The 24,286-nt window shown below is 38.1% G+C and overlaps 2 protein-coding genes and 1 long non-coding RNA gene across 5 annotated transcripts in view; 1 reads left to right on the top strand and 2 right to left on the bottom strand.

Annotated features, from left to right (window-relative positions):
• Positions 1-43: 43 nt before the first annotated feature.
• LOC146522362 (protein mono-ADP-ribosyltransferase PARP14-like) lies at positions 44-9,937 on the bottom strand. Of its 2 annotated transcripts, none has more exons than XM_085136952.1 (15): positions 9,664-9,937; positions 8,487-8,650; positions 5,672-7,738; positions 4,874-5,110; positions 4,567-4,791; positions 4,351-4,417; positions 3,905-4,048; positions 3,723-3,782; positions 3,458-3,631; positions 3,135-3,273; positions 2,977-3,032; positions 1,323-2,027; positions 1,017-1,150; positions 744-921; positions 44-637 (listed from the first exon to the last, which is right to left on the bottom strand). In XM_085136952.1, the coding sequence occupies exons 1-15, from the start codon at positions 9,836-9,838 to the stop codon at positions 357-359; spliced, it is 4,806 nt and encodes a 1,601-aa protein (XP_084993078.1). In that variant the 5' UTR covers positions 9,839-9,937; the 3' UTR covers positions 44-356. The 2 variants fall into 2 exon arrangements, with proteins under 2 accessions (XP_084993078.1, XP_084993088.1); XM_085136962.1 differs by having other exon boundaries at positions 8,502-8,650; positions 9,664-9,936.
• Positions 9,938-10,013: 76 nt separating this feature from the next.
• Positions 10,014-24,286, top strand: part of LOC146522353 (uncharacterized) — a 118,983-nt gene continuing 104,710 nt past the window's right edge. Inside the window, exon 1 of the long non-coding RNA XR_014870100.1 lies at positions 10,014-10,183. This is a non-coding gene — a long non-coding RNA (uncharacterized LOC146522353). The remainder of the gene's footprint in view (positions 10,184-24,286) is intronic.
• Positions 16,611-22,633, bottom strand: LOC146522361 (C-type mannose receptor 2-like). Of its 2 annotated transcripts, none has more exons than XM_085137097.1 (5): positions 22,466-22,633; positions 20,689-20,729; positions 19,944-20,309; positions 19,459-19,806; positions 16,611-19,274 (listed from the first exon to the last, which is right to left on the bottom strand). In XM_085137097.1, exons 1-5 carry the CDS (start codon positions 22,507-22,509, stop codon positions 18,928-18,930), a joined length of 1,146 nt encoding a protein of 381 aa, XP_084993223.1. In that variant the 5' UTR covers positions 22,510-22,633; the 3' UTR covers positions 16,611-18,927. The 2 variants fall into 2 exon arrangements, with proteins under 2 accessions (XP_084993223.1, XP_084993212.1); XM_085137086.1 differs by having other exon boundaries at positions 20,689-20,798; positions 22,466-22,630.

Raw genomic sequence — 24,286 nt, 5'->3', positions numbered from 1 at the left:
TAAAATAAATGATTCTAGTTCTATTCAAGAACATTTGTAATAAAAAAAAGAACAAAAGAAGAGGGAGTTATTTTTCACATCACAAGAACTACGTACTGTAGAAACTTAATGGCTGCTGGGAGCAAATGAGGCAAAGTTATGACTCACAACCATTCTTAAAAATCTCTCAAACACGCAGTTAGCTGAGATGAAATCTTATTCACTTTAAAGAACTACTACATCTGTATTGCCGGGATACATTGCTTAAGACAAAATCTAAATAACGAGATCTAACATTGACTCAGAGTAGAAACATTTACACTATAGTACATTTCTTTGACCCCACAGTGTTGATGCATGACTTCTCTCAGTCTTTCTCACTTGAAGGTAATGAGGTATTCTGGGTAGGCCTGGTCATCATGGAAGATCACAAACATGTTGGGCTGCTGCTGGTTGTCCACCAGACTGTCGTAGCAGTCAGTGGGATCTGAGCCTCGAGGAGGAGGTGAAATCATGCTGCTCTTACCGACCGTGTAACGGCCAGTCAGGACACGAACAACATACATCCTCTTTAAGCCTGATTTGTCTGCTGGGGAAAATCCGTTAGCTGAATATGCTGCATTGACAGCAAAGTAAACTCCTTTTCCATACTTTGCAGCTGTAATGAAATCACACAAAAAACCCAACAAAAATTAGGATACATTTTAGGAGTATGTCCTTTCTTGCTGAGAGATTTAAATGACATATTATAAAAGATGCCTTACCATGTTTTCCTGCGTGACCCCTGTCAAATCGGTCCCGTTCAATGCATTGGCATGACTCTGCTGTTGTGCCATGGTAGAGAGTCTTCTCACCTAGCTCTGCTGGTCCATTCTTGGCAAGTATACGCTGCTTACACACACTGTAGGCGTTCCACAGGTAGAGGTTTTGCACACGCTCAATCTGAGGTCAGAAAACAAATTAGTCAACTGCCTCATGTACGGTGCGTTTTATGTTAAAATATCTTAGCAAGCATGATTTCTTGTAAGAATACTCACTTTGCAAATGTTGAATTTGGCTGTTTTCAGGAAACCCTGGGCTATTTCCCGATATTCCTGTGAGGTAGGCTGCAGTTCTACCTTCATGAACAATTCTTCCTGCATAGGATCCCATTTAATTGGCATCTCCAATGCTAAAGTAAAAACCAAACAAATGAAGCATATGGTTAAGGCAAGATACTTTCTTGAAATAAGTAGTGAGGCAAAGTTTCTACATCACAAAAGGGAATGGTCTTAACACAGGTGACTATGGTTAAAATAAAACAAAATAAAACAAAAAAAGAGAAACTAGAAAATGTGACAAACCTCCAGACTCGATCCTTTTTAGCTTGTATGTCATTCCTGTCACCCCATTTGTGGCTTCTTGTGTCTTCAGGTTTACGGTCACTCTTGAGCCATCTGGTCCATCTATGTCAACAAAGATTTTGTTCTGCGTATGAGCGTACTCCAACATGTAGTTGTCACGCAGACTCACCTCCTGCCAGGCTCCATTTATGCCCTTCAAAGACCACTGCACATTTAGAGCTGTTATTGCTTCTTCTTTATCTTTAAAGTCTTTAAAAAGTGCTTCTTGGGTTGCTCTGCCTATGAGTTCAGTGACACTCAAAACGTCCTCTTTTAGGCCTTCCAGCACATAGACATCTTTTCCTGACCCCGTCTGAGCTCTTGCTTCTGGTCTGACCATATTTCCAGCACTGCTCTTGTCATGTTGATGTTTCTTGTGCTCCAGGCTTATTCCAAAGACTCTGATTTTTGCCTGCACAGCCTCGAGCTCCATGGGCTCAAGCGCTGAAAATTCCTGCACGTCTACTTCCCTCTTTATCAGGTGCTTCTGCAGGATCCTCTCCAGCTCACTTTGGATGGTCTTGGTGATGTATGGATCACAGCTTATTACACGTATCATAGCTGGCTGAGGTTTAGAGGAGGCAAAGGTTTTTTCTTGTGGTCCCATTGAAGAGAAGAAATTTGATTGTTTCTTTTGCCACTTCTTGAGCTTCTGTTTGGCTTTTTCTAGAAAATTAAAAAAAAAAAAAGCAAATAAATGGGCTGTGGAAAATATCCAGTGAGTATCAGCTTCTGCTCTAGTGTCACTATTACACATATTGTGACTGTAGTTCAGGATCAAATAAGGTTGATAGACTGCTGTGAAGTTGCTTTAAATTTTCAATATTCCTAAAGCACAGGTTACTAATGCTAATGTTTTCTTTTGCTAATGTGTACAAGCTAGCAGGCTACAATATTGCTGTTTAATACCAGAAACATCTATAGATTGTGGAAACTTTGTCTACTGTCCTGTCTACAAGGTTTCATCACCACCAGCTTAAATCTCTGAACTGGGCCTTCATCCCTGTCATGGTGGCGTCTTTTTGTGGATTTCTTCACAAAACGTGTGAATTGCTGTGTGGTAGCTGTAGAGCTATTTCAAGATTTCAGTGGGTAAAATTCTAGTATTTCTTATACTGGTAACAGTATAACATTAATTACTCCATAAGTATACTTATTACTTAACCTCTGAGCTAAATGTGGTCATTCTTGGCTCCTAAACCCAACATGGACAGTGCCAAAACACTAACATTGAGGCTGAGTCTGGAACCCAGTCAGTACTGTCAAAGTAACTAAGTCCAACTTTTATATACAACCTATGACATTAGCTCGCTATGAATCACAGGAATATTACTTGAGTTATTCTCACATCTGAAAAAAAAAATGCATTTGAACTTGAATACTTATTGCATGCATTTCTTTAGAAAGTTTCTGAGATGTACTAGATTCATGAAAACTGCTGACAGCTGTAATTGTCAGTTAATTTTTGTAACTGGCAATTGTCAAAGATTTCTAATGCTCATTGAATAGTTTTTAATTTTTCTTTAGAGTGCTGGTTTAACAAAGAAACCTAAATTCATTAATGTGCAAGGGGAGTGCAGAAGGAAACTTTCCAAAATTTTAAATTACAACAAACCTCTCAGACTGATGCGGCAAGGAGTTATTTGTCCAAAGCGATTCTCCAGCTCTTTTCTGCAAACACAGAGCGGGTGATTTAAACGATAAAATATGATTGGGGAAACAATGCTTATGGTATAATTTACTCTCATGTTGTGAAGATGTTTTATTTCAAACCTGAAAGCCTGGAAGACTGGGTGTTCCATGATGACAATGCGAATGAGTGAGAGAGAACTTGGTTTCATCTTTGCAATAGCTGCAGCTATCCCATCCAGCATGGCTTTACAAGCTTTATCATAGGACATACCCCCCACTCCTGATAGGATATAAGACAGTTATTGAGAAAATAATGTGCATTATACAATGTTACAATAATTGATTATATGCTCTACATTTTTTCAGCGGGCACTAATTTGCTGCTAATAAGATGCAGAAATAAACACGTCCACTTGCAGACTCATATACATATATCAGTATACACACAGGTATGGAGTACTAACCCGTATTGATGGCTGGGAAGGACACAGAGTTGTAGCCTTTGTTCTCACAGTGCACCAGTATCTTTTTGCAGTACTTGCGAATCAACTGAGGATCGCAGTTAAAGCCAACGTGGATGATTTCCTTGCATCCCAGCATTCCAGGCCCTGTGGTGACCATCCAGTCTGATGGAATTCCTTCCCAAAGAAAGAAAGAAAGAAAAAAGAAAGATTAATCAATCAAAAACACAAATCTATAAAGATGTTTAGTGTTATTCCTAAGACTTACTTTGAGCTAACTCTGCTTGGACTGATGGCCCTGCTGCGGTCACAATGGCTTTGGAGACACCTGCAGACACGGTTAGGTATAAACCTAGAGTCATTTTCAGTTTAAGCAAAATATAAACAAAACTCTTGTGGTCCTGTTTTCACATTTTTTGTTCAGTAATAAATACAACATTTAGATTATACCAGAAGAGTGAGAGAAATCAGTCGTATTGACAATGACATCGGTGCCCCCATTTAAGATGTCTCCACGGAGCATCTGAACCTTGACCTCACCCAACATGGCTGTGACCTCATGATCAGACAGAGAGACATGGCGGTAAAAGGACTCTAAAGTGACAGAAAGAAGAAAGAGTCATGGTTAAATATGATACAGTAAATAGTCACAATTTTCACAATTTTTTATAAAGCAATAAACAACTTTCTGCCTCCAGATAAAATATTATTAAAATAATAAAAATATCTATTTATACATAAGTGTGTTACACTTAATTTTAGCCTATGTTGTGTTTTCCTGCCTCTTTGGAATCAGATAATTAATGTGGTCTTAAGGATAAATTCATTTAATTTCTAAAGAAGAAATTTACGCATGTTTTTAATTATTTTAAAATTCAAAATGAAAACATCCCAACCTTGATCTGGATTAATATCATTTGTGAATCCTCTGAGATGCAGATTTCCCTGCACAGACTGGAAGGCCTGCAGATAAAAACAAAGTGATGCTCTTTTTAGTAGTCAGTTGTATTTCTTCTTGGTAGTGAAAGGTTGTCCACTGACCAACACATTTAGAGGCTAAACATTTTTATTTGTATTTTTTAAACAAAGGATTGTAATTAAATGGCCTTTACCTTGCTTGAATCTTTGTCACTGGGATGAATCACAACACGCACCAGGAAAGGTGGACTGTTGATTCTGCCCTTTTCAAATTCACCAACCTCCTCCAGAAGAACCCTGGATGCCACGCTGTGAGGAAATTGTAGGACGGCACCAGTCCCGAGCACAGGAAAGGCAACTGAACTAAAACCTCTGATCTGACAGGATGCCAGAATTTTTCTGATTCCCTGTCTCAGCGCCTGGAAGATTAATTTATCATTAGGGTTGTAAATCTGATTCACAAAAACCTATAACAGCACACAGAATTCCCTCTTAATTCACCTGGACTGCTGTTCCGTTTTGATTGTTGTCCCAAGAAATTAGGTTGAGGAAGACCACTGCTTTGCATTGCAGAGGAGGTAAGTTCTTCACCAACACTATTTCACCAGGCAGTGTCGCACCTCCTGCTTCCTGATGAAACTTTGCAATCATCTGAGGCCCAGTCACTTTTAACAGCCCACTTCCAACACGAGAAGAAAGGGGATCATGGGCAACCATAGGAGATACGAGAACATCAACCTTAAAAATCAAAAACAATTGATTGATTGATGAACAAACAATTTTATTCAGTTTTAAAGATCTTGATCATCATGTCAATTAATTTAAAAATCGAATAAATCAGCCAATAACTTCTTCCTTTCATACACGAAACAAATACAAATTTCCATGACATTGGTTAATGCGTAGTTATTTGTGAGCCCTTAATAAAATAATATGAAAATGCAGTTTACTAATAATCTTGCTTTATTCTGCCTCACAGCTCTACGTGGATCAGCTGGTTATATTTGTGATGCTCCACAAACATTTAGGCAACAGGGACATTACAGAGCGCCTTCTGGTGGCTCAACTTTGCAACATTAATACTTGTAATGTGGTGCAACCCTGTTTCTCTCATCTCTTGTTTACTTTTTAAATTTTCATGTCATATTTTTAGTCTTCATAAATACTGAGACCAGCATTTTAGCAAATGGCTAATATTAGCTGATATATGTAGGTGTAAATAAACCCCTAGTACTACTGCAGAACTGTACATTCAACCTTTATATAGAAATATTCAATTGTGGCTCACTAGTATTTTACCTGTTGGTTCTCTAGTGTTCCCTGAACGATCTCCACTTGGACGCAGCACCCAGTAGCACCAGCAGTGGCTTGTCCTGCTGTATTTGGGCCAGATGCATTTGGCTGGAGTTTGGTATTTGTCCCTCGAAGAATTCTGTCACACGCATCCCGCATGGCCCTCACCACCTCTCCATTCTTATCTATCAGGATGATTTTGCTCAGACTTCGACCTCCCTGACTGCCAAACTCTTTAACAGCAGTTGCAATAGCCTCAGCGCACACAGTAAAAGGAACACAGAACAAACCCGAGCTGATACAGGGCATGGCTATGGATGTAAACTTCTTCATTTCTGCTAAATTCAGGGCAGAGCTGACAGTCTTTTCCAGTAGCATTCTCTCTTTGCCACCACATTTTCCATTAACAGGCCCAACTGCATGCAGCAGTTTCTTGCATTTCAGGTTTCCGCCGGTGGTCATTGCCACATCACCTGTGGGGATTTTTCCAGTTTGCTTCACCATGGCTCTGCACTCTATCTGCACCTGAGGACCACCTGCTTTACTCAGTGCGGCAGCCACACCACCACCATGTTCCAGATCTTCATTAGCAGCATTCACCAGAGCATCAGCCCATTGTGTGGTGATGTCACCCTGACAGACCAACACCTGGAGCCCATCGCAAAGGTTGTATTTGGTGACTCCTGAATTTTGTCTACTAACATGATTCTGTTCTTCAAGCTGTATGAGACACTTGTAGGATTGACCAACACTTACGAGAGTATTTCTTCCAGCGAGACCTTCAAAAAACCTTACTGCCCCTGGCATGCTAATGCTGACTCTGTCCCTAACAAGGGACTGAAGAAGTGGACCCAGCTTATTCCTAAACTCAGTCACTTTTCCTGATGGGCCTTCCAGTTGCACCACTGGTCTAGAGGAAGATGTTAAAGGATGTAAGGTAACCTCTGAAGAGTCACACTTAAACAGTTGCAACAGGTCTGGTAAGAGTTCTAGCAACTCTGGGAAAGGGAGAGCGACATGTCCTTCTACACTTGCCTGGTCCAAAATAAACTGTGTGACAATGTCGCTCAGCTCTTCAACCTCTTTGCTGTGGCCCACTAAGTACACAATGCTGTCTGAGGTAAACACAACTTGAGCCCTACACTGCCCTTGATTCATCTTATTTGTCTTGGAATTAAGTTTTTCTCGAAGCTCCAGTGGCACAATGGAGCAGTTCGGAACTTCAAACCTGACATCCTTGAATTTTTCTTGCAGGTTTTTTTCCGCATCATCAAGTTTACCAGCCGAGAGTGCAAAGAAAAGTAGCTCTGTGTCTCTTAACTCTATTTCCACCTTGTCACCGACACCTAAAAAATCACCTAGCACCCTTGGCCCTCCATACACCTTTCTGAGGAAGCTGAAAAAATGTGGGCTCTTGTCAGAAACTGTGCGGTCTAACACCAATTTCTCCTTATCAGATACTAGCTGTCCAGCCTTAAGAATCTCCTCCACAGTACCTGCCAAAGTCAGCTGTCCTTCATCACCCTGTGTGGCTTTCACCTCTGGAAAATGTTCTCCCAAACCTTCCTCAATCTCTCTCCAGAGGAGACGGAGTTTGGCCTCACCCAGTCGACGAATACTGTTTTGCTTCTCACTCTCACCTGATGCTGATCCAAGTTTACCTCTTATGCCCTTGACTTCCAATAACTTGGCGTTCACCTTAGACTGTCTCCCAACCACCACTGTCAACCCAAGCTCGCTGTACACCTTCAACTCATCTGTTGTCTTTGGAGAGTTCAAGGACTGGAGCAAAGCTTTGACATTGCGAGCATCCACCTCATAGTGGGACAGGTAGCCATCAAAAACCTCGTCTACCTCAGCTTTCCAGTTAACATCTGCAGCACATGGTTGATCTCTTCTGACTAAAACCTTATCTGGGAAAAGCTGAGCACTGCAGCCCACAGAGAAAAGCTCTGTCTCCAGTTCTTTTCCAGCCTTTGGACATTCACTTAAGTAACGGAGGAGATAGCTATCAATAGATGGTTCGTATTCTTCACCACTGACTGTCAGGCTTGATGCAGGAGATGACTGATTCTGCAGAAAGATATGCCAAATAACAGCTGTTAATAATAAAAAGATATATTTCCACATTTTGCCTTCATTAAGAGTTTTAATTTGTTTAAGTCTTAAAGATTAATATTATTTGAGGTTTTCAAGACTGGAAAAATACACTAAACCATATTCTGTTCTTTCACAATGGTTGCTTGGGGTGATATGTAATTCCAATCCATTACAATAGTGTCACTTTATGTTTCTTTTATGTTTTATTTTCAGAGTTTATTGAGTTTTTTTCTTTGTTCTCAGTTTATTATGACAGCAGCTCTTCCTTTGCTTGTCTGTGGCTGATTTGCTTTCTGTCTTTACCTGCAACACCCAAAGTGTTTACCCCCTGTGGAATGTCACTCCTTTGTGTGTATATATATTTATATGGTCTTTGTTTCTGTGACTCCGTCGTCATAAGTGGTCTTTTCACACTTGCTTCTGGGTGTCTTTGTGCCATTCTTGCAATACAAGTTTTCTTTTTAGGTAAAAATGCAAAAACATGTGCTGAACTTGCAACAAGATAAATAACATGCTAATGTTGCTTATCTATGCTTAACCTCTGCATCATTTTGTTTTTACTCATTTTGCAAGTTTTATACAGCTGGGTCGTCTTTTTTAATCAACAAACAAACTTTTTCAGTGTCTAACCAACAAAAAGAATTGATCACTTTCCTTTTTTCCTTTGTTTTCAGTTATATAGTGTTGCCTTTACAGAGCAATAACACATTACAGAGCTGACCTGTGAAGAGCTTACATCCAGTTTGGGGCTAACTGGCTGGCCTGGAGACGAGGAGGATGAGGGAGAAGAGACGGGAGGTCCTGGGCTGTCTCTCAAAGTCAGAACCAGAGTACAATCTGGAAAGTTGAACTCATGCCGAGATTTTTGCAAGACTCTTTGTTGAGCTGAAACAGAAAAGAAGACATTGTCTTTAAAGCCCAGCTTTTATTTATTTATTCTTTACTGCTACATTTTGATTGCATATGAAATGTGTGTTAACATGAGATACCCAGTCAGTGGCATGCTAACAGACTCACTCTTTCTGTTACAGGTGGATCTATGTGTATAAACGTGATTAGCACAGACAGGTGGTGACATTTGCTTTTGTTACTGCACATAAACCTTTCAGGTTCAAGGATATTCACTTGACTTGAGTACAGCAAAGAGCAGGGTGCCACCGCATGCTTCTATTTCACTACCTTTATAACAGGAATGATATTGCATATACACAATGGAGAAAACATGATGCTTCAAAATAATTTCAGTTATTCTGCAGTGTAGAGCTAAAAAATAAGAAGTTTCAGCTTCTCAGTCATGAGGATTTCAATGATCTGTTTTTGGACCCCCGGCATCAGCATCAGTTGGATAAGTCCCCAGATGACGTGGTGTGCCGTTTCCTTACTTTCCCTGGAGAAGTGGTTGTTGTAGGGCCCGTACCACATCTGCTTTACTTTTAATTGGAATGACAGCTTGTTTGTTTGCTTGTTCTTCAGTAGGCTAATGTTCTTTCTTGGAGTTTTAGTTGTAATTATTCTAATATCTTTACGGACAGTGTTGGATGTTTTTTCTTTCAATATGACAAGCGACGATTACGTCTTACTGGTTTGTCACACTCGCCCTAAACAAAAAGAGTGAAAGTGAAACTATGCTCTCTTGTTTTTCTAAATGGCCACAGTGACGCAGTGACAGATACTTTTTTATGTACTTTAAAAAATAAATACACAGTAAAAATACTCCGTAGTATTCAAACTGTTCACATTCATTAAAACATACAAAAAATGATGGACAATAATCGATTAATATAAACTGTTTTCATGCTTACTTTCACTTTCCATACTTTCATTTTCATGCCATCAAAATAGTTTTCACATTAAGAGATCAAAAAAGACTCTTATTCAAATCAGTTCACTTGACTTACCATCTCGCTCCTTAAACGCGACGCTGTAAACTTTATCGTTTACGTCCGTCACCGAGCCGCACTCACCGCCGCCCGATTTGCGACGAATGTGGAAATAGTTTTCTATCCTCTTCCTTTGCTCTGTGCTCAGTTTGGAACACTCGAAGAAAACGGGATACTTGTAAATGTCCCCCATAATGTGAACTGGAAAGACTAAACAAACTCACACCTGGAGCGAAAGCTTCCAGCAGTCAGAGGCTCAGCAGCCCAGCCCATACTGTCTCAGCTTCTTAGACGTCACCAGCCGTGAACGGCATCATTTCCTCCTTCCTCACTGGAGAACTGTATTATTTAAAGAAATTAAATCCAACCAGTGGCGGTCCTAGCCTGTTTGGCGCCCTGGGCGAACACTCATTCTGGCGCCCCCCCCCTCCCCCTCCCCCCCCCCCACACACACACACACACACACACACACACACACACACACACACACACACACACACAAAACATATTAAGGATTGTACATTAACATAAAACTGTTGTACACACACATATGAAGAAAGATAGAGTATGCATAGTATTCAAACGGCTACCAAACAGCCATCATAATTCGTCATACAATGAGAACAGGACAAATCAACAATTGACAATGACTAATTAATATTAAAATCTGTAACATAATATATTGTTTGGAGTTTAATCTGTTACTGTTACTATTTTTACCATTTCTTCTTGGAGCAACTGTAACCCACATAATTTCCTTAGGGATTAATAAAGTATTGTGATTGTTTCAGGATGACCTACCATTATCCAATGACACAGCTGCTTACCTGTATCTTTTGTTCGTTTCTCTTCCTCTTCTTTTCTATTTTTTCTAAACTGAGGACCTGATGGCTTTGAACTTTTCTTGTCCATCTTCCATTGGTTTTAATTTTGCACTCCAGTATGAACACCCATCCCTCAACCCGAGGATCACCACAACATAACCTAATAGACCTACACCTTAGTTCACAGATTTGCTTTGTCTAGGGTGTATTTCTGAGATTTCACACAACCCAGGATTCAAATCATGAATACATAATGGGCTTGGATTCACATCATTATGAATGAAATGTGCTCTATTTGGAAGCAGCAAGCCCCCCCTCCCCTTTCGACGGCTTGTGTGTGAGACTTTAAATCATCAAAATATAAAATATGAATTGTCAATTATTATTGATCCCTTTACCCCTGGTCCTAAAGTGTATATTTATTTTCTTACTCTTCTTATATTTATTGTTTGTTTGCTTGCACTGCTGTAACTGGAGCCTCGTCGTCTCGTCTCTCTATATACTGGACTGTATGTAGCGGAGATGACAATAAAGTTTACTTTGACTTCAGCAGCAAGCAGGCGCACCAAGGGCTCTCACGCTCACTTTTCGTGTATAGAATTTCGAAAAAACATCGGCGCACATTATAAGTCTGTATGATAATGTCTGGTGTTTTCGTGTTTGTTGGTTTGTTTTTATTTTGTTTTATTGCGAGTTGGTTATTAGACGCTGCTCCAGCCGGTCAGAAAATACCCCGCCGCCCCGCCCTCGCCTCCCTGTGTCACAAGCAGCAGGCGCACCTCGCAAACGAAGGGCGCCCTTACTCCCAGCAAATGGGCGATAGAAAACCAATCGGTGCCAATGCCATTCCCAATATGCACTGGCTGACGTCGGGGCAGCATGAGTACGAGCATTTTTTTTTTTGCCGATGCAGGTGATGCCGCCCCCCACCACGATGCCCCCGGGCAACCGCCCGTGTCGCCCGTATTTTTGCTAAACTGTGACGTCTTTATTATTCTCTCTCTCCCTGTGTGTGTGTGTGTGTGTGTATGTGTGCATAAAACTAAAGACATGGCAAACAAACAGTTTTTTAAAACTTTTTTTTAACTATTATTTTTCTGAACTGATCAAACTCAGGCTCTGCAGTGAGTTAAAGCCTTAACAAAGCCTTCATCTTCACGGCCATTGTGAAAGAGCTGAGGTACAGACTTAACACCGAGAGACAAAAAAAATGCCTGTAGATCTGATCTGCTAACCTATCAGAATCAGGAGAAACAGACTGCTTGCCTGCTTGCTTGCTCATCTGAGTGACTGTAATTTAGTGTGCTCTGAGTCAAACACAATAATTCTCACGGGTTACTTTTATTTGAATAAATATAGGATGCTTACTGTAAAGCCTGAATAAATAATAGGTTGTGGTGCAATAACTCAAGGGTTGTGCAGTAAATGACTTTGGTAATGTAAAGTTTTAGGGAAAGTGGCTGCATTGGTTAACTGTTCAAAAAGTTTTTTTCCTGAGGACTTTTGTTGACAACCCAAAAATGTGTATCTGTGAAGCAAAGGTGGAAACATCTCTTTATCATCTTAAGGATGGTGTTCATTTAGCTTGAGAGATGCACAAAATGTAGAGTCTGACACAGAAGAAATATAATAACCCTGAAGTGCTAGTTAGTCAGGTGTTCAGAGATGTGTTCACAGTTGTGTGGGAGAGGTGAGTGACAATGGAAAAAGAATACCCTTCAAATGTCCTTTGATGTCCTTTGTTAAACTATCAGACCGGTGAAAATATATTTCTTTCTAATAACCTCTATGACAATCCATCTTCTTCTGTTTATGATTGGATAAACAGAGGAAGATGGATGGATGAGAAGAATAAATCGAGAATCCACAGGCAGACTTAATAAAAACAAAACACATCATGGCAAATGTAATCCAAGAAACAGGCTAGGAGCACACAAGGGAAGTCACTGCAGAGAGCAAATGTTACTGGTGCCATGGGGATATCTGGGCCTTCATCAAGTGGCACACAGGTTAGGGAGCACTGTGTAGCCAATTTGACCAAAACTGTGGATTATTACATCGTCACATACCCGTAACTTAGATTAATAAGAAAAACAACTCAAGCTCTTGACTGTGTTACAGGATACATTGGTTAATTTTTTTGAAACAATGAATAACTTCAAGGTGTCCCAGGGATTTAGTGTCTGTGAACTGAAAACACACTAGGATTTCAACATAAAATCCACATTATTTGGAGAGCAAGCAATCAGACTCAGTGAAGAGAAAGCTCTGAAACAGTGGGTTCAGGAAACAGTGCCACGGGAGGCTGACTGCACTTCACTCATTCCCTCATTATTCAACATATTTACTTTAGAATCACATTAAATTAACATAATTCCACGTTAAAACTTCAAATGAAATAAAACAATTTAACATAAATTCACCTACCCCTAACTTAGAGAAATAAAAAATAACTGCTGAATTCATTGGTCATAACCCAAAATGTACACTTAACACTCACACTCAGCTTTTCCATAACATTTGCAATCAATGTGTGATTATTCTTGAACATGACATTGTTGACTGGCTCCCTCTAGTGCTGTGCTCATCAAACCGCATGAGATCACAGTCTATTCTCTTAACTCATATACTTAATACTGTCTGGTGAGCACTGCAACAAACTCTACAACACATTTTCAAAGTTGCAGATTACTTATATAGCTAAAATGCACTCAACGTTCTGATGTTGGTCACCAGTTTAGCATGTCCATATTGGTTTGGAACAGTAACAGTCACAAGGCAGGGAACGCATGCAAGCATTAGTTTGCTCTAGCTCTCCAGAGCTGAATGTCATGGCTCTGGGTCTTTGACACACTGTTTTGTTTTTGGACTTTTGAATCTTTTTAGCTTGGGATTTATGATGGGATTTCTTTGTATTTCTACAGTATCTTGTATTATTTCTCGGTCATTCCTTGTTTAGTCAACAATGGTTCTCATTTTGTTTCTTTTCATGCCCAGGCTGTCTTGGTCATATCTTGGTATGTCCTCCCTAGCTAGCGCCCCCTGAACTCAGTCAGTTTTTGTTTCCATGTTAGTTTCAGTGTGTTGTCTCCCATCGGATGCCTCTGAGGAATCAAAAGAACTCGGTGAAGTGTTGATATTTAACAATTTGTGGCTTGTCCGGGATTAGGAAGACAGATTGGGTAGTTTGGAGTTCGATCAGCGAAGCGAACAGCGAAGCGAACAGCGACCCGGGTCATCTTAAAAAGGTAAGCACCACCTTTAATCTAAAGTGTGCATATTGGAGCTTATCTAAACTGTCTGTTCGCTAAGTTGTTTGAGTACTCAGGTCAATTTGCTGCAGTAGACAAAGAGGCGGTGTGTGATCCGTCCCAGTGCGTTAGAGCAAGTAAATTGAGGATGTATTAAGTAAATAGGCCGAGTAAACTAATTGGCTGTTGTGGATAGCGACTGAAAAGAGTAAACAGAATTAACCTACGGTGCGGTTGCCCCAATCGCTCGCGGACGCAAGGGTGAGCCCTGTGGGACGGGACTATGGTGGCACATTGATATTTAACACTATTCATGTGTTTATGTCATTTTTCCATTGAGTTATTTTCCATCCTGTTTCCTTTAACCTTCCTTTGTTTTGTCCTGTGTGTCTCTAACAAACAGCCAGTTGTGTTTGTTTTTATTTTCTGTGTCAAGTTAGTGTGTTTTAGTCTAATGTCCTCCTGCTTTCTGATTTATTTTGGTAATCTTTGTACTGTGCACTCAGTGTTCATTTTCACTTTCCACAGACTTGTTTCCCTGATGAGTTTCAGCTGTGTTCCCCGGTGTTTCCTATTTTTCTAATTACCCCTCTATGTATATATTGTCTATGTTTCTCTCTGTCGTTTGTCAGTGTCTGTTCATGTACTTCACCTGTGTCCTCTTGTGCCAATGTTGTCTAGTTTTGGTAGTTTCTCTTTTTATTTTGTAATTTTCCTTGGTTTTATACTTTTGACACAAGCCTCAATAAACAGCTCACCTTTCGTTAAATGCACCCTACCTTCACCCATCTTGCACGAGCACATTTGTATATATGTAAACATGCTGTGCTTGATCTCTGTATCGAGGTACTTCCTCTGTATCTTGGCTCTGGTACCGGTTCCTTGTTGTCCATATGTACCTCTGACTGTGTATCTTCCATCTTCTGCTGCAGGTTCCTTCAGTATTTACAGAGATGATGATCAAACTGAAGACACTAACACTTTTGCTGGTTCATGAGGTGGTTACACTGCACTTTCCTGCCTCACTTCTGCTGTTTCTGTTGCTTCGCTCACTGGCTGAAACTTGTGAGCTACAGCTCTTGGTTTACTGTGTGATCTTTGCTGAGGCCTGTAGTGTTTCACTGCCTTTAATGGACCTTTATTTTTTTAAATACCCAGCACCAAAAAAGTCTTTTTTTTGGCAAGCTTCTCATAGAATAGTTAGTCAGCACAGTAGCATCTTATGATCAGCAGGAAATGAAGCGATGCTAAGGAGAGGAGGGAGGAAAAAAGGATGACTTTACCCCCAACAGTTTGGATTTGAGCAACGCTGTCAATCAGTTTGCTAAGCACAATATCTGAAAGGTGACGTTCTGAAGGGTGGATAGTTCATGTTTTATGACAACTTGTGATTATGCACACATGCTGCAATATATGTGTGTAATATATGTAGAAGCTGGTCCTTTGGAAGTGATTGTTGAATGAAGAATTCTATAATAACTGTCGCTGTTTGGTGCAATAACCCCATCCAGTCAGTTAATCTATAAATGACTGGTTGCTTCTTTTATTTCAGACATCACAGCTGTCTTTATGTCACTTTAGATAAATGCGTCCATTCTTCCAATCTGACTGTGGTTCTTGTGCATGGTGCTGATCATAGCTAGAAATATGTGAGCTATTATTTTTGCAGTTACACCATCTTCGGCTCTGGTAAAATTCAAACTCCCGATGTGTACCTGTTTTACTAAAGGCTAATTTTTAAAAAATAAATTAAGAACTTCTTGGTGTTCTGGGCATTTAGTATAAATCTCTGAACTGACAATCAACATTTTCACCAGCAAATCAACACTGTTTACAGAGTCAGCAAGTAGATTCAGTGAAGCTACAGCTTTAGTGCCCAATTATCTTATGATGAATATCTAAATATACTGCATTTAAATACTTGCTAGCCTGCTTGATCATTTTCATTTAGATTTTTAGGCTGTCTTTAAATTCAGCCCTCTGTAGGTTCATATTTCTTGAACAATATACATCTTGTCTTCCAGATTTGATTAAAATTCTTCTGCTTTTTCAACATAAATGTACAAATGACTGTTCAAATGCAATATGATGAATCTTCTCAGTGATGCCAGTGGTGCTCCATTTGGAGAAACTGAGAAAAATCTTTGTACAAACCTACCACCATAATGGAGCAAAGGTTTTGTCTTGTTACAAGCATTAAAAGTCAATTTTGCTAATTTCTTTAAAATAGTCATACCACATATCTTGTTGCTTTGTTCTAATCAGTTCATCAATTTCTCTCAAAGAGAAATTACTCTCATTTGACCACCTCCAGGTGTCTTTGAACAGGCTGATCCACACACTCATCAGCGAGCCCTTAGATCAGGTCTGCAAATTCTTTGCCTTCCACCTGAAGTCCACTGGTTGAGTCAGTGTGAAGATATCTGCAGCAGTTCTGACTAGAGATGGACCGATCCAATATTACGTATCTGTATCAGTCCGATACTGACCTAAATTACTGGATCGGATATCGGAGAGAAATAAAAAATGTAATCCGATCCATTAAATATCAAAAAAGCTTGTGTAGCGAGTTGATGGAAACAGCTGTTTTAAGTCCAAACGTGTCTTAAAAACCTTAGCGAGCCCTCCTCCACAACCAGAAACTCTCTGAACATTAAAAAAGGTACAGCCAGCTGGTACTAGTTCATTAAAGCGCTTAACTCACTCTGTTTATGTGAACTTGGCCATTTGCCTTTGCTGTTGTGTGTGATTGTTTATCGCCCCCCAAAATGTAATAAGGAGTTCTTATCCGAGTTTTTGGAATTCCTTGCTGACTGCGTGTGCCACTATGACCAGATCCTCCTGCTTGGGGATTTTAATATACATGTTTGCTGCCCTTGGTCAAGGACTTCCTGGACTTAGTAAATTCTTTTAATTTTGTCTAATCTGTAAATGGTGCCACTCAACAACGTGGACACACGTTGGACTTTACTCTTTTCGCTGTATTTACTTCCTCTTGGTGGGATATTTCAAAAACATAAAGTATCTTTTCACTTGTATGCGGATGATTATCAGCTTTATTTAGCTTTTAGCTACCTGGATACTTCTCCCTGTCAATCTTTACTTGACTGTCTCAGTGACGTTAAACTGTGGATGGCAAATAACTGTTTAAATTTTAATGATAATAAAACGGAAGAAATTTTATTTAGCCCGCATTGCTCTATTGTTTCTCCAGATGCTGACATTGGTGTTTTGACCTCCCATCTGAAAAGTTCAATCGTAAATCTTGGTGTGAATTTTGATTCTGCACTTACCTTTGATGGTCATGTAAATGGGGTGGATAAATTGTCTTTTTATCACCTCAGACACCTATTGAAGGTCAAGTCTTTACTTTCCAAACGTAATTTGGAAACTGTTATTCATGCCTTTATTACCTCACGTTTGGACTATTGCAATTCCCTTTTAATTGGGGTTGGGTTAGGCACCCTGTCATGCTTGCAATTAATGCAAAATGCGGCAGCACGTTTTTTAACTGGTAGAAGGAAATTTGACCGTATCACTCCAGTTTTGGCTTCACTACATTGGCTTCCTATTGTTTTTAGGATTCGTTTTAAAGTCCTTTATTGGTTTTAAATTTTTTAAATGGTTTGGCCCCTGTTTATTTATCTGATTTGTTGAAGCCTCATGTTCCTACTCACTCGCTCCGTTTAGCTGATCAATTGCTGTTGTCAGTCCCTAAGTCGCGGCTGAAACTCAGAGGAGATCGAGCTTTCTCAATTGCGGCTCCGATGCGTTGGAACAACCTTCCCCTTCATATTAAACATGTGTCTTAAGTGCAGCTCTCTAAGTCCAGATTGAAAACCCATTTTATTCCCTGGCTTTTAACTCCCTCCTATTATTTTATACTATGTTTTGCTTTTCTTTGTTTTTGTGTTTTTCAGCACTTTGGTCTGTCTGGCGCTATAGAATAAACGATGATGATGATGATGATGATGATGATGATGATGAAACTGACATTATCTGTGTGGAGTTTCTAAAAAAGAACATCAATCACACCTACTGGCTCACTGGATTGTAAGAATACATCTTTCCTCTCTCTTGAAATTTACAATCAACAGATCGATTTCACACTCTCTTTTTAACATGTTTTATTCCTCATTATTTTATAGATTAACGTATTCAGACAGTATTTAAAATGGGATACAAACACCAAAGACATATCAAATGAAGTCAGGACATTTGAATAATGTTTGCAAGTTTGTGTTTCTTACAATTTTATAAAATATTTCAATCACATTTGTAAGGCTTCATTTGGCTGTACAACAACTACTGTTACCAGTAGATGTCCCCAAAGAGTGTAATAACTGAAGCGTCAATCAACTTTTCACACAGTGGTTCAACAAGGTTCAGAGCTTCATAAAGCCTTGTTTTACCAGACTCAGTCTGAACTACTCACAGCAGAAAAACTGCAATTTGAAAGAGAACAAGAAGAAGAAAGAGCCTGCTCATCACTCATGCACACAGTCTGGTGCAATCAGCAGGTTCTTAAATACCAGTGAGCTGATGAAGACAATAAGCAGCAGGTGTGAGGTACCACTGTGCGCTGTACAAGGATGAGGAACTTGACCTTGGGATTTTACCTTAATGCAACATATACTAACTAATATTAAACTTCATAATATTATACATTATAGCATTTACATAAAACCGTTTCCATGTAGAAATGGAAGTCCTTATGAAATTGGATCTTTTAAGCTACTTAATCTGTAATCAATTTGATATTTAGCTCTTCTTTCATGTCGAGTAAATCACAATTACAGCTTCTCAACTGTAATTATGGTTTTACCTCAGTAATTTGAGGTTTGAGCTGCTAGTGCCAAGATGAATTATTAAAAATGACACTGAAGTAAAAAAAGTGAAAAAGTTAAAATTTTGAAGTCTAAAATTATATTTTTAAAAACAAAGAAAAAACTACCAGCTATATTTTATAAAAGTATAAAAATATGATTCAATCCATTTTTACTTACCAAGCAAAAAATTACAACAACAGTCACCTCAAGCAGTTTTAGATATTGTGAGGTACAAAATACAAACCATACAAACTCCCACCAAAACTACTTGAATACACATTTCCCAGAATGCTTTTGAAGAAACGTTTTAAAAATCAACACACCCCAAACACAAAGTAAATAAATGCAAACCCTTTTGATCAATAATCAGAGAGGATTTTACTTCTTAGAACAGATGAAATTAAACATTTTATTATCAGCTTGTTTGGACCACTTATGTAGGCTTCCTCTATTCATGGCTCCAGACATGTCACAGCCATCAGTCGTTCCGTCAGAGTCCCAGTTTTTATATTCAACTACCTCATCAGTGACCCAGAACCAGAAACCTAGAGTGCAGGTGTAGCGCAGTCCAAGCCATACGTAGGTGGAGTTGGCCTGCTCGACTTTCTCCTGGATCCAGTCCTGTTCATCAGAGTTAGTAATGGACACCAGGTCATTGTAGTTCTCTCTGCAGTAATACAGGGCCTCCTCCCAGGTCTTGTTTTCTTTGATCAGGATCAAATTATCTGTTAAAAATAAATAACTTCAATGAGTATTGGTATTAAAAAAGGAGACAGAGCAAGGAGTGCTATGGCTATTTTACAGTCACTACTTCTTTTTATATTATGAAAAACAAAAAATAAGTAGAAAAAATACTTCGTATTAATAGTATTTTTAGCATTGTAAAAATATACTCATTGTAAAACTCACCATCATAACAGAAGAAGTGGTTTTTTTTGTCACATTCATCAGAGCTCCATTTTCCTGATCTGTTTAACAGAGTCATAGCACATTTCTTGTTGCTTTGTTCATCATTGAATAACTCCATATCCCAGTATCTGAAAGAGAAATCACTCCCATCTGACCACCTCCAGCTGTCTCTGAACAGACCCATCCACACACTCATGGGACCATTGAACAGGGCCTTCATTTCTTCTCCATCTACCTGATCGGGTCCACTGGCCAAGTCAGTGTGATGGTATCTGCAGTAGCTCTGAGCCTGTGTCCAGTTCATCTGTGTTCGTATCAAATGCAATGTTTTATTGTCTTTCTTCATTCCTGTGAAACCAACAGAAAAAACACAGTAACATCCTTCAATTATTTGTCTCCTGAAACTTTTTTCTGAAATGACAGTTATGTGATTACTTAATATCATGATACTATAATAACGTTTAGCAGTATTCACATCTCCTCACCATCGTAGCAGATGAACCACATAGAATTGTTACATGAAACATCTACCAGTTTGTCTCTTTTCCTCCCACAGTTTCCAGGTCCAGGTTCAGTTCTTCCACTCTGATTCCAGCTGCTGTCATTATGAATGTATTCCACTCCTGGCAGAGACCAATGCCACGTCCTGTTTCCACCTGTGTTGTTCAGTCCAATCCAGGCTTCTCCTTGATTCTGTGTGGAGTTACGGAGTCTGCTCATGTCTGTCATGTCAAACACTTTGGCCAGGTCTGTATATTTCTCTGTGCAGTATCTCTGTGCTTCATACCAGCTCTTGTTTTCTTTAATAAAGTGGTACTCATACAGGCGGCATGTAAAGAAGCAACACTGACCTAATATACAGAAATATGATAAAATAAAAAATCTGATTAGCAAATTAAACTTTTCAGGTTAAAACTGTCATATAAATGAGAATGAGGGCAATGATTTGTCAAACATTTTGGCTGAATCATTTTAAATATCTTTGAGCTTCTTCACTAAAATGATACTTATACAGCTGACATGTCAACAAGAAACTGACCCCCAAAAACTGAAAGAAATGTGTTGATGCAAGAAACTAATTTAGATGATGGAGAAAAGATTTGCCAGATAAACATGAATCTATATTCAGTGAATACATTGGTAGAAATATTGCAAATGTTTAATGAACCAACATTAATCTATATTCATTTTAAATTTAAAATAGTACATCGGGTGAAACAATCCACTTACCCATCAGAATAAGCAGAAACAGACTCCACTGCATCTTTGATCTGACAGATGAAAGTGATGTTTTATTGCTCAAGGAAACAAAGACTTGAACAGAGCTTTTTCGATGAACACTTTATGTCAGGAAAGAAAAGATGGATCAATATATCATGGTAGGAAATATGAAATATATATGAAAAGAAGCCTGATAAGGAAAAATAGTGTGAACCATTATGAATCATGACATCACTGTTTCAGCTGCAGTTACTCAGACATCTAATCATTTTTAATCCAAACCTCTCAAACTGACAGTATTTTATTGACGAAACAAGTCTTTTTAGGTTCAACAACGTTTAATATACACACGCTTTGGATGTTATCAGCCCCATGAATCAGGTGTTTATAACAATAGTAACCACTTTACAGTTACTCAGGTACTTGCTACAGGTTATCAACTAAATGAAGATTATTACATAAAAAAACATAAAGTTCTTATAATATATAATGTTAAGATGAATCCATCCTCTTAACCACTTATCCTGCTCTGACGTGCAGGCCAGCCTGTAGATTATTACAGCTGTTTGTATGAGAGGCTGGTTATGTTTATTTCCAAGTATTTCTGATTACGCTACACTTGTATATAAAAAAGTCTCCATTTTCCAAACTTCAGTAATTTTAATAAATGTGTGTATTGATACAAATTAGGCTGAGTTTTTAACTCTACTTCTGCTTTTAGTTGTAAACAAATTCTGTGCTGTGAGTGGGAAACAAATATCATGCTCAGTGAAAAGGTGACTTTCATTGTGCAAATTATATAGATTTTATAAGTTCTGAATCAATCAGATAGAAGTTTGACAAACATAAACTCAAACTCATGAATACTGTGCTGTTTGAGCCACAGGGTTCATAAAGAGTGTCAGGAGTCCAAATGTTTTCATTAAACCAGATGAAATTGAGCTGATAAATAAAATAAATAATTAATAAACTCCACAGCATCTTTTATATCAGACATATTTGAGCTGACATAGAGCCAGTTTGGTAACTCGTATGTGCTGCATGAACAGTGTATGTCAGGCTGAAATATGCAAACCACAATCAAAAGGATCAATGCAGAAACATATTCATACAAACTCCAAAACATGAATTTATTATAATACAAAGTGAACTGAAATACTTTAAACTCTCTCCACACATTACATTAAACAAGTCGCCCAGCGTAATGTAGAGGAATAAAGAAAGGAGGAGGACAGAGGGAAAGATGAATGAAGAGCTGCAGCTAAATGCTTGTAAATTAGTGCCCAATGCCAGGTCATTCAAAAACACAAGTTCATTTGCATTTAGTAATTTACTTGTATGTGCTTTATATTGTGTGTTATATTTCATTGACTGTGAAGTTTTTAATACTTACACATGATGGTTAAATATAAAGATAATCCTTTGAAAAGTTTTGTTTGGTTAAAGAAGTGCATATTGTGGTTCAGCCTGATTTTGAGTTTTTGGGCTAATCATGAGTGAACCTTTACCCACAATCAGTCCCAAATTTTAGCTTTTGTAGTCTGGATAATTTTTATACTAGACGAGTGTAGTGGAAAAATTTCAGTGCTTGACTGTACTGAAAAGTTACTAATGTTAAATATTTTTCTTTTTATATTTGGTCGCAAAATATAAATTGATTAATTCAAATATTTGCATCATATAAAAAACTGAAAAACAGAAATACTGAGTAATGACATCATCTACATTCAACCTGTGCTTATGTACAAAGATAAAATAACAAAAAAAAAAATAAAGTTAAACTTACATCTGGTTAGTTCTCTCCTTGATGTCTCTCCTCAGTGTGTTCATGAAAACTCCTGTCGAGTTAATGTTATGGGCTACACTAACACAGAGATCTTATTTCCCAAAGGTCAACATTTGAATATTAAAATATTTCACTAGAAGGATCCAGTGTATATATCAGATATGAAACGGGGATGTAATGCTGTTGAAAACATAAATATAACACTGCACTGTTGACTGTCGAACAAGCAAGAGCAGGAAGTAGAAAGAAAATGTAAATATATCTTTTCCATTTATAGTTGATAATAAATGCAAATCGTCACAGTGAGACTAGAGTTGTACATAAAAATGCTTCAGGTTTACCTCATCATACAACTGCCAGTGACTCTGCTATTATAGTTCTGTTTTGTATAATTAGTTTTATAAATTATTATTTCATTTTTACTTTTTGCTTTGAATTCAGTTTAATTTTAGTTTGTTTCCAGAGTGGATTTTCTTGTTTTGTATGGACGGCATGCAGAGGCAAAATGAGTGCATGCACTTTCACTGACTCGTCAGACAAGTTGTGATAATTTTTTTCCAAACATTACTAAACTTATTGATATTTTTTCTGCAACTGTGTTTTATTTTAGCATTCCTAATTAAATAAAATGTTTCACTATATTTGACTTATTTTTTTCAAAGTCCAGTTTTTATTTTTATTCTACTTAACTATATTTTTTTTTCATATCTAGGTTTAAATTTTACTCTTAGTTCAGTATAATAAGTTTGGTTCCATCAACCTTACAGTTAAACTTGTTTCAGAAAAGTTCCAAAAAGTCCTCTTAGATTTAGATAGATTGGATAAACAAATGAGTATAAATCATAAACCACAAACTGTCTGAACACACACTGTTGTCTGTACAGCATCGACAATCTGTAGACGTCTTTTTACTTCTGTATAAAAAGCCAGTAAAAAAAAGGTGTATATAACAATAATCTAACTCTGGGTTTGACTCAGAGGTTGTTCCAGCTGTTTGTGTGAGAGGCTGGTTACATTTATTTCCACACATTTGTGATTATCCTACGCTTTCATATGCATAAAAGGTCTTTGGATTCACAAGTTGAGTAATGTTAATAAATTTGTGTATTGATGCAAATTAGGCTGAGTTTCTAACTCTACTTCTGCTTCTAGTTGTAAACAAATTTTGTGCTGTGAGTGGGAAACAAATATCATGCTCAGTGAAAAGGAGACTTTCATTGTGCATGTGGACTTTAACCCTTTAAGACCTACCATAGAACCAAGTCCGCCAGAGCATATATTATATTTTTACATGCTGTAGTGCCATTTTTGGGAGAATTTCAAGTTGATATACATCAATACAACCAATATAGCCCACATTTTAATAATATGTCTGTATTATTTGCATAGTAATTACATAAATTGCAAAAAAAGTGCAATAAACTACAAAAGAATTTAAAATCGTTTTTGTTTTTTTAACATATATTTCTAGTTAGAGAAATTTAAGAGGCTTATACCGCAAAACTGTAAATACAAAAAAGTTCCACAAAATAGTTTCCCACCACAGGAAATTTATTTTGAGTGTCTTCATAGTTTTATTTTTGAAATACACCAATTTTTATATACTGCAGGAAAAACGAAAATAAATATTATAATGCAAATTTGCAAAAAAAACAGCATATTTTTTATTATTATTATTATTATTATTATTATTATTATTATTATTATTATTATTATTTTATTATTTGTTAGGTCCCTTATTCCACTCGGCCCTCATGCTCTAGCTCTGATTTCCTTTTTTGCCACATTCATGTCTTTGTCTACCTAGCTCATGTTATTATT

Source organism: Neolamprologus multifasciatus, chromosome 3, assembly GCF_963576455.1.
Source record: "Neolamprologus multifasciatus chromosome 3, fNeoMul1.2, whole genome shotgun sequence".
In the NCBI taxonomy this organism is placed as follows: Eukaryota; Metazoa; Chordata; class Actinopteri; order Cichliformes; family Cichlidae; genus Neolamprologus; species Neolamprologus multifasciatus.
The sequence above is the reverse complement of the archived record's forward strand: the minus strand, read 5'-3'. Positions and strand labels throughout refer to the sequence as shown.